Below are 14501 nucleotides of genomic sequence, written 5' to 3'. Positions count from 1 at the left end.
CCCCTGAAGTTGCAGTTTTAAGCAGTGTGCTGAGACAGGGACCTGCACGTGTGTTTATGGAGGTTTCATTAAAATCGAGTCACCCCTACCACTTCTGCTTAAGACTTATGATTTATCTTCATTGCCTTCATAAAGTTCTTAGGCACAAAGTTTCTCATAACTGGGGCCTGTTGACCTCTCCAGACTCATTTCAGACCCCTTCCCCCAGAAACCATGCTTCAATGGCACTGACCTGCCTACACTTCCAGAAAACACTGCGGCCCTTTTTGTCTTGGTGCCATTGTGTTTGTGCTGTGTTTTCTGCGGGCAGCACCCTGCCACTTCACCTCAGGAAGCTTGTAGGAACTCTCTCGTCAGTACGCCTCTGTCCGTCCTAGCACCCTTATTATAGCTCACACTATATTGCCGTTGCATGTGTGTGTGTGGGGGGGAGCGTGCCCCTTTTCAGTAGACTGTGGTTTCTTCCTTGAAATAATTTTCCTTTGTCAGTGCTTAATCGACATAGGAGGAAGGAAAGGACATAGATAAGTAGGTGGGTAAGAAAGGAGGAGGAAAGACAGGAGGATAATCCAGAAGGCATCTAGGAAAAGAGAGAAGTTGTGGAGGGAGGAAGGAAGGGAGGAAGGAAAAAGGAGGAGGGGGAAGGAAGAACTCTCAAGAGTTCTTTGATCAGGCTTGAGAAGGTCAGCATTGTGTCTGAGAGACATCCCTCTGGCCATTGTGGGGAGAGAGTTGTTGAATCCCAGCACTCATCCACCCCACCTCCCCTTCAGCAGATCCTTTAAAGTTACACTCTCGGGTAAGATCGAGTTTTCCATCACCCCTAGGATTTAACTCTGCCAACAGAAGAAAAGACAGGGCCGAGGGAGGAGTTTGTGTCCACAGACTTCTCTCACCTGCCGCCCCAGGCCATGATCAATCATGGAAGTCTGATTGAGAATTCTAATCACAGCTTTGCTATCCTTCAGACCCCAGCCACTGACCGTTGAGTCCCTCCTTCTCATGCCTGCCGCCCCTCTGTAGTTACAGTCGCTCTTATGCATGAGTCTATCATTAGCAGAGAAAGCATGATGCATTGGCTAGGGCTCCCTTCATTCTTAGAACCTAGGAAACGCTTCTTTTTTCAGACTCTCAGGGCCCGTGTGGGACATCGTCATGAATGAAAGAAGAAAATAATACAATATTGGATGTGCCCTTTTGCTGCCACTGTGTAGAAAGAAAATGATGCATTATGGGCACCGTGAGTATATGGCGTGCATCCCAGCCCTGCCCCCCAACCCAATGGCAGCTGATGCAGAAAATCATTGCTCACAGTCAGTGTCCCAACTGAACCTGATGGTTGATGGTTTCATTGAAGATGTCCTACCCTTTTCCAAACCAGAAGAGTCAACAATTTCTAAAATGGAATCTCAAGAAGAAAAATCAATGCCCGTGAATTCTTTGGACTTTCAAAATGATCAGAGGCAGTGTTACTACTCAGCTAAAAATATTCTCAGTGACTGGTGAGACCTGGGGAGAATTCCCCTAGAGAGGGGAAGATGGTTATTTTCCATGACAGTACTGTTTAATTTTTTCACTCATATGCATCTATTACTATAATAAAAATATAAGTAAAACAGCTTCCTCTTGACTGGCAAACAATTAGAGGACAACATAACTGAAAAGCATGGACTGCTCACCTTTTCTTTTTTTAATTGTGATAAAATAGACACATAACAGAACATAAAACTTAGCCATGTTTAAGTGTACAATTCAGTGGCATTAAGTACATTCTCATTGTTGTGCAACTATTAACACCATCCATCTCCTGAACTTTTTCATCTTGCAAAACTGAAACCCATTAAACAATAATTCACCATTTTATGCCTCCTCGGCCCCCTGCAACCACCCTTCTACTTTCTGTCTCTAGAATTTGACTATTCTAGGTACCTCATGTAAGTGGTATCATTCAGTATTTGTCTTTTTGTGACTGGCTTATTTCACACAGCATAATGTCTTCAAGATTCATCCATGTTGTAGTATGCGTCAGAATTTTACTCCTTTTTAAGGCTGAATAATACTCCATTGTGTGTATATGCCACATTTTGTTTATCCATTCATCCATCAGTGGACTCTTGGGTTGCTTCTGCATTTTGGCTATTGTACATAATGCTGCTATGGACATGAGTGGGCAGCCAACTCAGTTTTTTTTTTTTTAAGATTTTATTTATTTGTTTGATAGAATGCTCAGCAGGGGGACAGGCAGATAGAGAGGGAGAAGCAGACCCGCACCCCCCACCGAGCAGAGAGCCCAACATGAGGCTCAATCCCAGGACCCTAGGATCATGACTCATGCTGAAGACAGATGCTTAACTCACTGAACCACCCAGGCTCCCCCTAGCTTAACTTTTAAAAGTGTGTTTTTAGGATCCTCTCTTGTTTTTATTATAAAGACTAAAAAGGCAAAGGGAGGCTAAATCACCTGGGTCATAAATGATCCCTCCATCATCTGGCGATTAAATGAGCCCATCCTTTGTATTCTTTGTTTGGGTGTCCTCTGAAGCAAAGACTATTATCCCATTTTATACTGAAAAATTGAGGCTCAGAGAGGTTAAATAATCTCCCAAGGTAACACAGCTAGAAAGGGGCAGCGGTTCAGTCTAGGTCTGATTCCATGGTCTGAAATATTTCTGCTATCTAATGCTGCCTCCCAAAAGTGTAATCAAAGCTGGACCTGAAGTGTGTGCAGATGAGGGGGAAGGCCAGAGCCTGAAGCGCTATCCCTCCCCTATGCCTGAGACACAAATATAATTTTTTTAGAACCAATGGAGAACAAAGAAAAGTACAGAACATTGAACCTAAAGGATGCAGACATGAAGCCTGATGTTCAGATCAGAACATACTTAACTATTTGTCATAATGCCAAAAGGGAAGAAGAATTCTCAAAGTCTGTAAGGAAATTCTGAGCAAAAGGATCAAAGTGCCACGTATTTCAAGGCCATGAGTGGACAAGAAAATAGTAGATGAGTTTTGGGAGAGGAAAACACCCGGAACTGACGAGGAACAGAGGACATGGGGAGATGGAGAGGAGAAGGGAGTTGAGGGAAATTGGAAGGGGAGATGAACCATGAGAGACTATGGACTCTGAAAAACAACCCAAGGGTTTTGAAGGGGCAGGGCGTGGGAGGTTGGGGAACCAGGTGGAGGGTAATAGGGAGGGCACATATTGCATGGAGCACTGGGTGTGATGCAAAAACAACGAATACTGTTACGCTGAAAATAAAAAAGGAAAGAAAATCAACAAAGTGGGCTAACAGGAGGATTTCTCGGAGCTAGTAGTGAAGCTCTGGCAAAATCCTGCATAGGTGTGGTCTGTGCAGAGGACACAGAGTTGCCCCATGCATCCCTGCAGGGAAGGGAGCAAAAACTACTGGCCATCTTTGAGAAGATTTTTGATCACCAAGTAGAAAACAAAAGAGAAACGAGAATAAAAACCCTTACAAAGATGAAAAATAAAGCTTGTGTTAGGAGAATGAGTATATCCCTCTGTGAAGCACACAGGAGGAAATAATTTTTCTTAGAAAACATCAGGGCTGCCTGCTGTGGGCACCAAAATGGTAAGTAAAATACCGAGCAGCATCAGAGAGGGCTCCGTAAGCAACCTGAGAACCTGCTTAGCTCATTCATTCCTGTCCAGTGCATGTGCCCACTCTGCTGTGTCTCAGGAAAGCAGTGTGGATGTGACAAGACTACAGGAAAGGACATGTGGCCAGGAGGCTCAGGTTGACCCATGAGAATGAGATTGGGAACCCTGGGTTTTCACAGCCCAGCACTTTCCTGGAGGGTCTGACCCAGGAAACTGGAGAAGATGACACTTTGCTGGACAGGTTACATCCAGGAACCCCCTCTGGCCCAGAGCTGTTATGTGCTTGTCTTTGTGTCATGAGGGGACAGGAAGGGGAGATCACAGCAGACAATGATACTCTGATATTAGTTCTTAAAGATCCTTTGTGGAGTTTTTCTCTGAGACAGACCTGGACTGGAATATGGCTTGACTTTCAGGAGACATTAAACCCCAGCCCCAAAGTGCTCCACCAGACCTGGCCCTGGCTCAGGGGGACCATAGTTGTAGGGAGAGGGGTCCTAGGATGAACTCAGGGGGATATTCTCAGAATCCTACCTTTGAGACATTTTGCTGAAATGTCTAAATCCAAAGTGATGCCTCTGCCACTTGGAACAAGAATCTCAGGTAAGAACAGTGATGGAGATTGTGGCTTCTTGGGTCCCATCCAGGTCTATGAGTCAATACTACCAATTTCCTTACAACCAAGCACTTAGAAGTAGAGCTTCCCTGCTGCCTGGGTCCAGCACACAAGCCCCACCGAGCCTTGAGCCAGGGGTCAGGCCCTAAGCTCAACTTTAGATGGCTTCCCTCAAGACTCTCAAGGCCATTCTGACCTGTACTCTGTCCCCAGAGAAGCCTCTGGTGGGACTTAGTTTGAGAATAGAAAGGGAGTGAATGCAGGGGATAGGAGGACACTGAGGAGTGGAAAAAGTATATAGTGGAGAGAAAAATGTAGGCAGCCAGTTAGGATCCCTCTGAGTTAGGAGTGATCAGTGGGGTTCCCAGTGCAGTTGTGCAGCTCCTACACTATACAAAAGTGCTCCACAGAGGCCAGACATGGAGGCAGAGCAGCTCATGGAGGCTGCTTGCCTAGGCCTTGACCCTAGCACAGGGCTGTGTCCACCGCAAGGACAGGGACTCTTTCTTATCAACACAAAGATGCAGCACATGCAGGCAAACAGCCCTAGGCTTTTCCATCCGTGTCACCAAGTGCTTGTGAGACAGTTGATGGAAGTGTGTGCCTTTCTTCCTCTAGGGAACACATGGGTTACACAGAGTGAGCTGCACCTATGTCTAGCCATAGTTAGGTCGGTTCTGGCTCTGCAAAGCCACACCCTTGGCTGGTAAGTGAAGGAGAAGGTTATACGCGTGCTAGGCTCATTATCCACAGGAAAGATACCTACCTGACATTACACCAGGGGCTGGGCATCATGACTTTGCCTCATTCAGAGACTTGGCAGGACCCCAGCATGCAGAACAGAGCAACGGGTCCCTGGCCAGTGCAGCTTGTCCCCTCCCACTCCCACCCATCGGCAGAAGAATCTCTTACTGCCATTAACCAGACAGCTCCCAGGGTACAGGGGATAATACCCTCCCTGTGGCCACTCCACAGGGATAACATATAAGAACCATCCAAAGTGCAAGGGGATTGACCCTGCTCTGCAATGCCCTTTTGGCTTAATAGGAACAGCTGGTCAATGAGGTGTTTGGTAGCAATTTAACAAGGCTCAAACAGCAAGAGGCATCTGCCGATAAATCAAAAGGGAGTGCCCAGCTAAATGAGGTTTAATTTAAATTCTTATCTCGAGCTGAGAGGAGTGTGGTTGTGCCTTCCAATTGTATTAGTACCAGCAAGACCTAGGCCTTGGGGGTGTGGGTCCCAAGACAAGACAGAGCTATATAAAACCAAGCCAAACTGCTGAAGAGAAGAGGGAGAAGGGAAAGATAAGTTGTCATTTCTTCTTTCATAGAAACAAAACAAGCTTCACTCTATTTAGAGGTCATTAAACTCATCATGGCCATGAGCACATCCACTGTGGCTACCCCATTACAGCAGAGGGCAGGAGCCCACACACAAGAGCACAAATGAGCCTGGCAGGGAAGAGGACTTGTTCTGTGGAAATGTCATCAGTCAGAACCATGGTGACACCAGGGAAAACAAGAGCTGCTTCTTTCTCATTGTATCCTTCCACAAAGAGCATCTCCATCGGCTTCCATTAAGTCCTCTTCTGCCTGTGAGCTGTGCACAGGCTTGAGCTTCTGTATGTAAATGCCCAGTCCTGAATGGGCCTGACTCTCCCTTCCTGAACATCCCACGTTTTTGTTTTTTTTTTTAAAATCAGAGGCCTGGACTAACATCAGGCAAAAAGCTGACTGTTGCTTAACTCATTCCTACCTCAGGAAGTTGAGCAGTGAGTCACTGAAGAGTCCTCCTTTCAAGAGGCCTCCCCCAAATGCCTTTTCCCCATGTTTCATTTCACTGGGACCAGAGACAACTTCCCTGTGGGTCTGGAGGGTAGAGCAGGATCTCAATTCCCAGGGCCTGTTGGCAGGGGGAGTGACTCAGAAAGCTCAGGAATGGAGAAGGCGGTGACACCCTACCACAAAAAGTATAGCTTAAAGTTCATGCACACCCAATCACTCCTTACGCCCCCCCCATCCTTTCCAAGCCAAGCATCCTCCTCCCCACCTCCACACTCCACGCAGTTACTGACTCTCCTCTTCAAACACATCAGCACATGTTCCCTTGATATCAGTCAATGTTCATGAAGAACACACAACCTGCCACAGTGACCTCATCTGGCTTTGTAATAAGTTCCAAGGTAGACAGGCCAGAGCAGCACCTCACACAAAAGACCATCTCTTAGGAAATCTGTTTGACTTAATAGCAAGAGCAAAGAGAATACAGAAGTTTATTTTTCTCTCATCTGAAAATTTACAGGTGGCAGTCCTGGCCTGGCATGGCAACAGACATCAAGAACCAAGGCCCCTTCAATTCTTTGACTCTGTATATTTAGCTTCTGGCTTTCATCCTGAAGACCACCTCATGAGCAAAGACTAGTGATGGAACACCAATCATCACATCTGGATTCCAGGCAGAAGGCAGAAGAAAGAAGGAGGAGTACCCCCACCACCAAAAAAGGCACTTCACAACTGTCTTTTTAAAAGTTTTCCCAGAAGTCCCACCCAATAACCTTTTTTATATCTCACCAGAACTTGTCACATGTCCACATCTAGAAACCCAGGAAGTTGGGAAATGTGGTTTATTAGTTGAGCATCTTGCCACCTCCCAAAATAATTGGGGATTCTTCTATAAAGGAAAAAGAAGAGAAATAGATTTGGGCTGGCACTATCAGCCTCTGCCACAATGGGCAGCAATCTAGATTTCATTTGACAGGAACTCCCATAAGGTTCTAAGGTTGAGATGGTGACACACAGATGGGTGACCAGACAGTCAAGGGGATTTTAAGTAGCATCTCAAAGGGTGTTGTGGCTATGCCAGCTGGGACAGAAGTCCATCACAGGACCTAGTCCTGATAGCAAATGTTAACAATCGCTTGGATGAAAATTTTCTGGAAGACAGGATCGTTGCCCCAGTGAGGAGGGACATATACACAAAAATTAGCAAAAATACCACAATTGACAGTGCCTACAGGACCCCAGAGGGGCGCACATCCAGAACAGTGAGGAGACACACAAAGAGTGATCTTCCCTGGATTCTGACCCTGGAGGTTTGCCAGAGCCAGACCCTCCTAAGAACATGATGTCTGTTGTGTTTATATGCATAAAGACACCAAAATAACAAATAAATTATATTCCTTTTTGCACATACTTTTTGCCTAGTAAACATGGGCTGACTGATCAGAATTAATGACCCAGTTCTTCAACATCAACTTCAGTGATAACAGTAAAAGGAAAAGATGGAGGAAGCAGGGTTAAAGACTATGGCACCTGGAAAAGGGATCCTCGGCTCCTCTCACACAGATATTTTGAACACAACTGTCTGAATTGCATGCAAGATGTTCTTCATAAAAGTAGGTAGACTTGATGGCCCAAAGGAAGAGGCAGGAGAGGGGCTCCCTCCAGTCTTGAGTGCTACACTGAACCAGAAATGCCACAAGTTGTTTGCAGAGCAACACTTAGAAACAGTTCCTATTCAGTTTTCTCATTTTGTTTTGTTTTGTTTTTTTTTTTTGCTTTTTATTTTAAAACAATGTTAGACTCATAAGAAGTTGCAAAAATACTAGATCCATCTATCCTTTACCAAGGTTCCCCTGAGTTATAAGATCTTACATAATCACAGTAAATTATGAAAGCCAGGAAACTGAAAATGGCACAGTATTACTAATTAAACTACAGACTGTATTCAGATTTCACCAATTGAGCACATAGATATGTTAATGTAAACACCATCCTAATCAGGATATCAAAGTGTTCTGTTCCCACAGTGAAAACCCTTTTCTACTCTTTCCTTTACTATCTCTAACCCCTGGCATTCAATGATCCATTACTATAATCTTGTAAATTTTTTTTAGAGAGAATGCACATGCTGTGAGCTGGGGGTGGGAGGGAAGAGGAACAAAGAGAGGGAATCTTAAACAGGCACCATGCCCAGAGCAGAGCCCATCACAAGGCTTGAGCTCATTATGAGATCATGACCTGAGCCAAAATCAAAGAGTCCAATAAAAATTAGAGCAGAAATAAATGAAATAAAGAATAGAAAAGCAATAAGAAAAAAAAATCATGAAACTAAAAGTTGGTTCTTTGAAAATATCAACAAAATTGATAGTTTCAGCTGGTGAGACTATCACCTAAAGGTGATAGTACCTTTAGGTACATGAACTAAGGAAAAAGAGAGAAGACTCAAATTACTAAAATCAGAAATGAAAATGGGGACACTATTACCAATTCTACAGATATAAAAAGGATTATAAGAGAGCAGAACAACTGTACCCCAACAAATTAAATAACCTATATGAAATGAACAGATTCCGAGAAACATAAAATCTACCAAGACTAAACCACAAAGAGATAAAAAATCTGAATAAACCTATAACTAGTAAGATATCAAATAAGTAATCAAATATCTCCCCAAAAAAGAAAAGCCCCAATTCAATGGCTTCACTGGTAAATTCCACCATTTAAAGAATACTAATCCTTCTCAATCTTTCCCAAAAAATTGAAGAGGAGAGAATTATTTCCATCTCATTTTATGAGGCCAGCATTACCCTGATGATATCAAAGCCAGACAAAAACACTACAAAAAAAACTACAGACCGTTATTCCTTACAAAATTGATGTAAATGTCCTCAACAAAATACTAGCACACAAAATTCAGTCACATATCAAAAGTATTATATATCATGACCAAGTGGAATTTATTCCTGGAATGCAAGGATGGTTCAACATATGAAAATCAATTGATATAATATGCCACATCAACAGAAAGAAAGAGAATACTACATGATTATCTCAGTGGATGCAGAAAAATCTTTTGACAAAAATCCACACCCTTTCATGATAAAAACACTGAACAAACTATGAGTAGAAGGAAACTACCTCCACATAATAAAAACTACACGTGAAAAACCCATAGAAAACATTATATTCAATGGTGAAAGACTGAGAGCTTTTCCTCTAAGATCAGAAACAGGACAAGGATGCCTGTTTTCACCATTTTTACTCAACATAATACTGGAAGTTCTAGCAAACCAATTAGGCAATAAAAATAAATACAAGGCTTCCAAAATGAAAAGGAAGAAGTGAAACCATCTCTGTTTGCAGATAATATAATCTTTTATGCAGAAAACCCTAAGGATTATAAACACACATACATACACTGTTAGAACTAATAAAGGAATTTAGCAAAGTAGCAGGATACAAAGTCAACATACAAAAATCATTTCCATTTCTATACACAAACAATGAACAATCTGAAAAGAAAATTACAAAATATTATTTACAATAACATGAAATCAAACATCAAAAAGAATGAAATACATAGGAATTAACAAAGGAGGCAAAAGACTTACACAATGAACTACACTGAGATATCACCTCACACCTGTCAACATGGCTAAAATCAAAAATGCAAGAAACAAGTGTTGGTGAAGATGTGGAGAAAAAGGAACCCTTGTGCACTGCTGGTGGGAATGTAAACTGGTGCAGCCACTTTGGAAACAGTATGGAGTTTTCTCAAAAAATTAAAAATTGAACTACCCTACAATCCAGTAATCATACTACTAGGTTTATACCCCCAAAATACAAAAACACTCATTCAAAGGGATGCTTGTACCCCATTGTTTATAGCAGCATTATCTACACTAGCGTAATTATAAAAGCAGCCCAAATACCCATCAATAGATGAACAGATAAAGTAGTGTATGTGGGGACGGCCTGGGTGGCTCAGTTGGTTAAGCCACTGCCTTTGGCTCAGGTCATGATCCCAGGGAGCCTGCTTGCTCCTCTCTCTCTGCCTGCCTCTCTGCCTCCTTGTGATCTCTGTCAAATAAATAAGTAAAATCTTTAAAAAAAAAAAAGAAAAGAAAAAAAGAAAGGATGCCCAACTTTTATATCAACTTTTGAATACCCAACTTTTGTATCAACACAAATGGAACTGGAGATTATACTGAGTGAAATAAGTCAAGCAGAGAGAGTCAATTATCATATGGTTTCATTTACTTGTGGACCATGAGGAATAACACGGAGGACACTGGGAGATGGAGAGGAGAAGTGAGTTGGGGGAAATCGGAGAGGGAGATGAACCATAAAAGACTGTGGATTCCGAGAAACAAACTGAGGGGTTTGGAGAGGAGGAGAGTGAGGGGCTGGGTGAGACTGGTGGTGGGTATTAAGGAAGCATGTATTGCATGGAGCACTGGGTGTGGTGCATAAAAAATGAATCTTGGAACACTGAAAAAAATAAAATTAAAAAAATAAAGAGACAGTGAGAGACACAAAACAAAACAAAACAAAACAAACAAAAAAAACCTATCCAAAGCAATGTGCAGATTCAAAGCAAACCCTACCAAAATCCCAATGACTTTTTTACAGAAAGAGCAAAACCCATTCTAAAATTCATATGAAATTATAGGGAACCCATATAACCAAAACAAAGATACAGTAATCAAAACAATGTGGTATTGGAATAAATACAGAAATATAGATTAATGAAACAGAATAGAAAGCCCAGAAATAAATCTTTGCATGTATGTCAAATTATTTTTTGGCAAGAGTGCCATGATCATTCAATGGGTAAAGGACAGTCTTTTTTTAAAATGATGTAGGAAAACTGGATATCTACACGCACAGAAATGAAATTGAACCCTTGCCTAACACCACACAAAAAAATTAATTTAAAATACATCAAGGATTTGAATGTGAGACCTAAAGTAATAAAATTCTTAGAAGAAAACATCAGACAAAAGCTTCATAACATTGGACTTGGCGATGATTTCTTGGATATGACACCGAAGACACAGGCAACAAAAGTGAAAATAGATTGGCCTTTATAAAAAAATGAAAGACTTTTCGACATCAAAAGATACTATCAGAAGAGTAAAAAGGCACACTACAAAATGAGATAAAGGATTTCCAAATTACATATCTGAAGAGGGACTAATATCCAGAACATATATTCAAGTAGAGTTAAAACAGTCCATCACACGGGTCCATCCTTTTCCAGATCCTTTGACTAGAGAGGACACGTTTTCCATGGGTTTTTTGGTGTGTCATTTGGCATTTCCAAATTTCAGGGTTCTCTAGTGCCCAGGCTAGGATATGAGGAGACGAGTGCGTGTGCGCGCCCCCCCCCCCCACATTCTTTTTTTTTTTTTTTTTAATTTGTTTATTTACAGCATAACAGTGTTCATTGTTTTGGCATCACACCCAGTGCTCCATGCAGTACGTGCCCTCCCTATTACCCAGCACCTGATTTCTCAACCTCCCCCCCCCCCCCCCCCCCCGCCCCTTCAAAACCCTCTGGTTGTTTTTCAGAGTCCATAGTCTCTCATGGTTCATCTCCCCTTCCAGTTTCCCTCAACTCCCTCTCCTCTCCATCTCCCCCCCTCCCCACAGAGCTCACCTCTGGGTCACTCCCGAATCACCAGGTCTCTAGCCCTCTGTCTTCTTTCCTCCACATTGTTGAGTCCGTATGCATTTTGCCCAGGGTTTGTAGTTGTAATTAGCGTGAGGAATAGGTGACACACATTTTCCCCATTTTTGTCTGGAAGCAGAAGCCCCCGTCCAGTTGAAATGGAAAGTAATGTGCTCAGGCATCAGGGTAAATTTAACCTTACAAACTGATGTTCACTGAGGTGATCTTGACCCATAGATTCTGAGGTACAAAGGGAGCAACAGCCGGCGGACTCCCTGATCCACAGACAGACGGCATCTCTGTTGTCTGGGGTTGCATTTGAGCGTAGGACTGCATCCCCTCCTGCTTCCCTACCAACAGAAGAGGGTCACTGGGTGTTGGTTTGGGTTGGTTGGTTTGTTCTTCCATCGCATGAGGGGAGAGTAAACGCTCACTGGCAGCCAGCTTCAGCGCCCAGACCAGCCTTTGGTGAGATGGCCGCTCGGCCGGGCAGTAAGCGGAACGAAAGGCGATAAGCAAGAGCAGAGCCCGCTCTCAGAGGAAGCAAGCCCCTTGGTCAGCGCCCATCTGCCAGGAAGCCCCAGTGGCGTCGACCACGGCAGCCTGTCGCCCCCAGGTCTGATCACCACGCGCAGCCAACCCTGGGCGAGCTTCCGAGTGCGGCTAGGCCTCGGGGAGCCTCAGGTACGTGCAGCCAAGGCAGGGAAGGACCCCTCCTGAAAGGGCGCCAGCGGCCTTGCTGAGCGCGGCAGACTCTGCTGGGAAGACGCAGGGTAGCAGCAGCTGCCTGTCTTCACTTGCCATACTGAGGAGATGCGGTTTCTCTTGTCTCTGCTTCAACAAGTGGGTTCGCGGTTCCACTGTTTATGTGTCTTAAAAGCCAACATTTTCAAGTGTGTTTTTGGTGTGGAAAATGATTATCCCACAATTGGCACGGCAAGGCATTTCCTTTGAAACTGAATTGCCAGCTTTGCGCAGTGGCAGTATGGTAGCCAATGAGGTTTATCCGAGGCGCGATTATTGCTAATTGAAACTGAATTGCCATGTGTACAGTTTTGCTGTTTAAGACAACACATCACCTGGCGGCTCCGGGAACAGAAGAGGAGCAAAGTGCCGAGCTTCTTCCAGAACCAGAGCGTCAGTCTCAGTTCTCGGTGATGTGGAGCGGTTTTGGGGGAGCACCAGGCGGAGAACACCGCCCGCTTCACGGGCTCAGCGGGCTCAGCACATGCGCAGACCCTGGGGGTGGGGCGTCCCTCCAGCACGGGCTCCTCCACACCTCCCCCACCCCCTCTATGGAAAAGAGCTCCCCAAAAGGGCTTCCTGCTCTGGCCACCCATAGCAAAGCTTACTCAGAGCAGAAGGGTGGAAAATGGCTGTTTCTTGAACCAAACCCCAGTGGAACCCAAAATCTGGGGGGCGGGGGGGCGGGGACTGTGGCTATGCTTCTCGTTTTAGTCCCTCTAGGAGATGTTCCCGCTCCTCGCATACATTCTTGGTGGCTCTCCCCTTCCCTTCTTCAATCCTCGTGGCCTCAGAATGTTCTCCCGGGGGAAGTCGGTCGGTTTAGGCATTCAGCTTAAAAGTACAGACACTCATCAGTGAAAGATGTGTAGTCGGAGTATATGAGCCGCAAAATCAACTTCTTGTGTAGTGCTTGGTCCTCATTCCCCTAACGGTGAAGCCATGAACTCAGGATATTGGAGGATTTTTACTCAAAATGGATGGGTGGGTGGACGGATAGATGGTAGAGTGGGTGGATGAGTGGATAGATGATGAGATAAAAAATGAGAATGGCAGGGTCCATGGCCTCTCCAAGCCCCTGTTCAGTGAGTAGAATGAAAAGCCTACCAGCCATCCTGTCTTCTGTGTCCTGTAGGAAAACCCAGTTCCTCCTTGGCCCTGGCTCTGGCCTGACTCACTAATGCATAAGTAACAGGCAGGACTTGGAGTTCTCTCGCCCATACCTACACCTGGGTCTCTGCCTTGGCTGATACAAAAACACTGTGTCTTCCAGAAAGAAAGATAGTAATAGAAAAAGGCCCTAGGCTGAGAACCAAGACATAGAGCTATTCAGTTTCCAGGTCAATGTCAGCAAGCTTCCACTGCCCCATTATTATTTTAAAAGCGATTTAGCAAGAAAAAGAGAAGAAGAAGAAGGAGAAGAAGGAAGAAAAGGAAAGGTTAAAAAAAAGTGATTTAGCAGAATGGGAAAAAAAATTCTGTGTTTATGGGCCATACAACATGTCTTTCTATCCTAGCAGAAACAGAAACCTTGGTGTTTAGAACAGTGTGCCCTGCAGAGCTCCTTCACAACTCCTGGCTGGCATCTCTGCTTGCTTCTCAGCCCCAGGCACCTGCTGACTTACAGAGCCCCAGGTTCCCAGTGGGTGGGAGCTGGACTGGGGTCTGGGACCTGCTCCCAGGCCCCACACCTGAGGTCAGTGTTACTGGCCTGTTAGCCAGCAGGACCACAGACGGAAGCAGCACACAGAAGGCAGAGTCTACTCTGCCCTTCCTAGTTCACCAAGAAGCTCCACAGGAGCCAATCTGGCTCCTCCCCCAGATGCTTCCCAGCGAATGTTCCTTTGCTGGCCGGCCCACATCTTCAGGAACACGCTTGCTGTCTCTGTGCTGGCAGGTGACATGGGCATGGGTCCCGGGGGGAGGCCTGCTTGGAAGGGACTCCACACATCTGCCTCCTGTTCCTTCTTCCTCTTTTCAACAGTTCTCCAGCTTTATTCTCTGTCTTAATTCTCTGGTCCTAAACTCTTCCCTCTTCAGCTTTGGCAAGTCTGCTGG

General features: G+C 44.6%; 1 protein-coding gene and 1 pseudogene across 1 annotated transcript in view; both read left to right on the top strand.

The window, feature by feature from the left end:
• LOC123936029 (zinc finger protein ZIC 5-like) overlaps positions 1–7020 on the top strand; it is a 55860-nt gene extending 48840 nt beyond the window's left edge. The window contains exon 4 of the mRNA XM_045996822.1: positions 6546–7020. Within this exon, the coding sequence (XP_045852778.1) occupies positions 6546–6607 (62 nt within the window). The 3' untranslated portion in view covers positions 6608–7020. The remainder of the gene's footprint in view (positions 1–6545) is intronic.
• Positions 7021–12665: 5645 nt separating this feature from the next.
• LOC123936032 lies at positions 12666–12748 on the top strand (annotated as a pseudogene).
• The last annotated feature ends 1753 nt before the right edge of the window (positions 12749–14501 follow it).

Source organism: Meles meles, unplaced genomic scaffold (assembly GCF_922984935.1).
Source record: "Meles meles unplaced genomic scaffold, mMelMel3.1 paternal haplotype, whole genome shotgun sequence".
NCBI classification, from domain to species: Eukaryota; Metazoa; Chordata; class Mammalia; order Carnivora; family Mustelidae; genus Meles; species Meles meles.
Note: the sequence above shows the minus strand (reverse complement) of the source record. Positions and strands in the feature narration are given on the sequence as shown.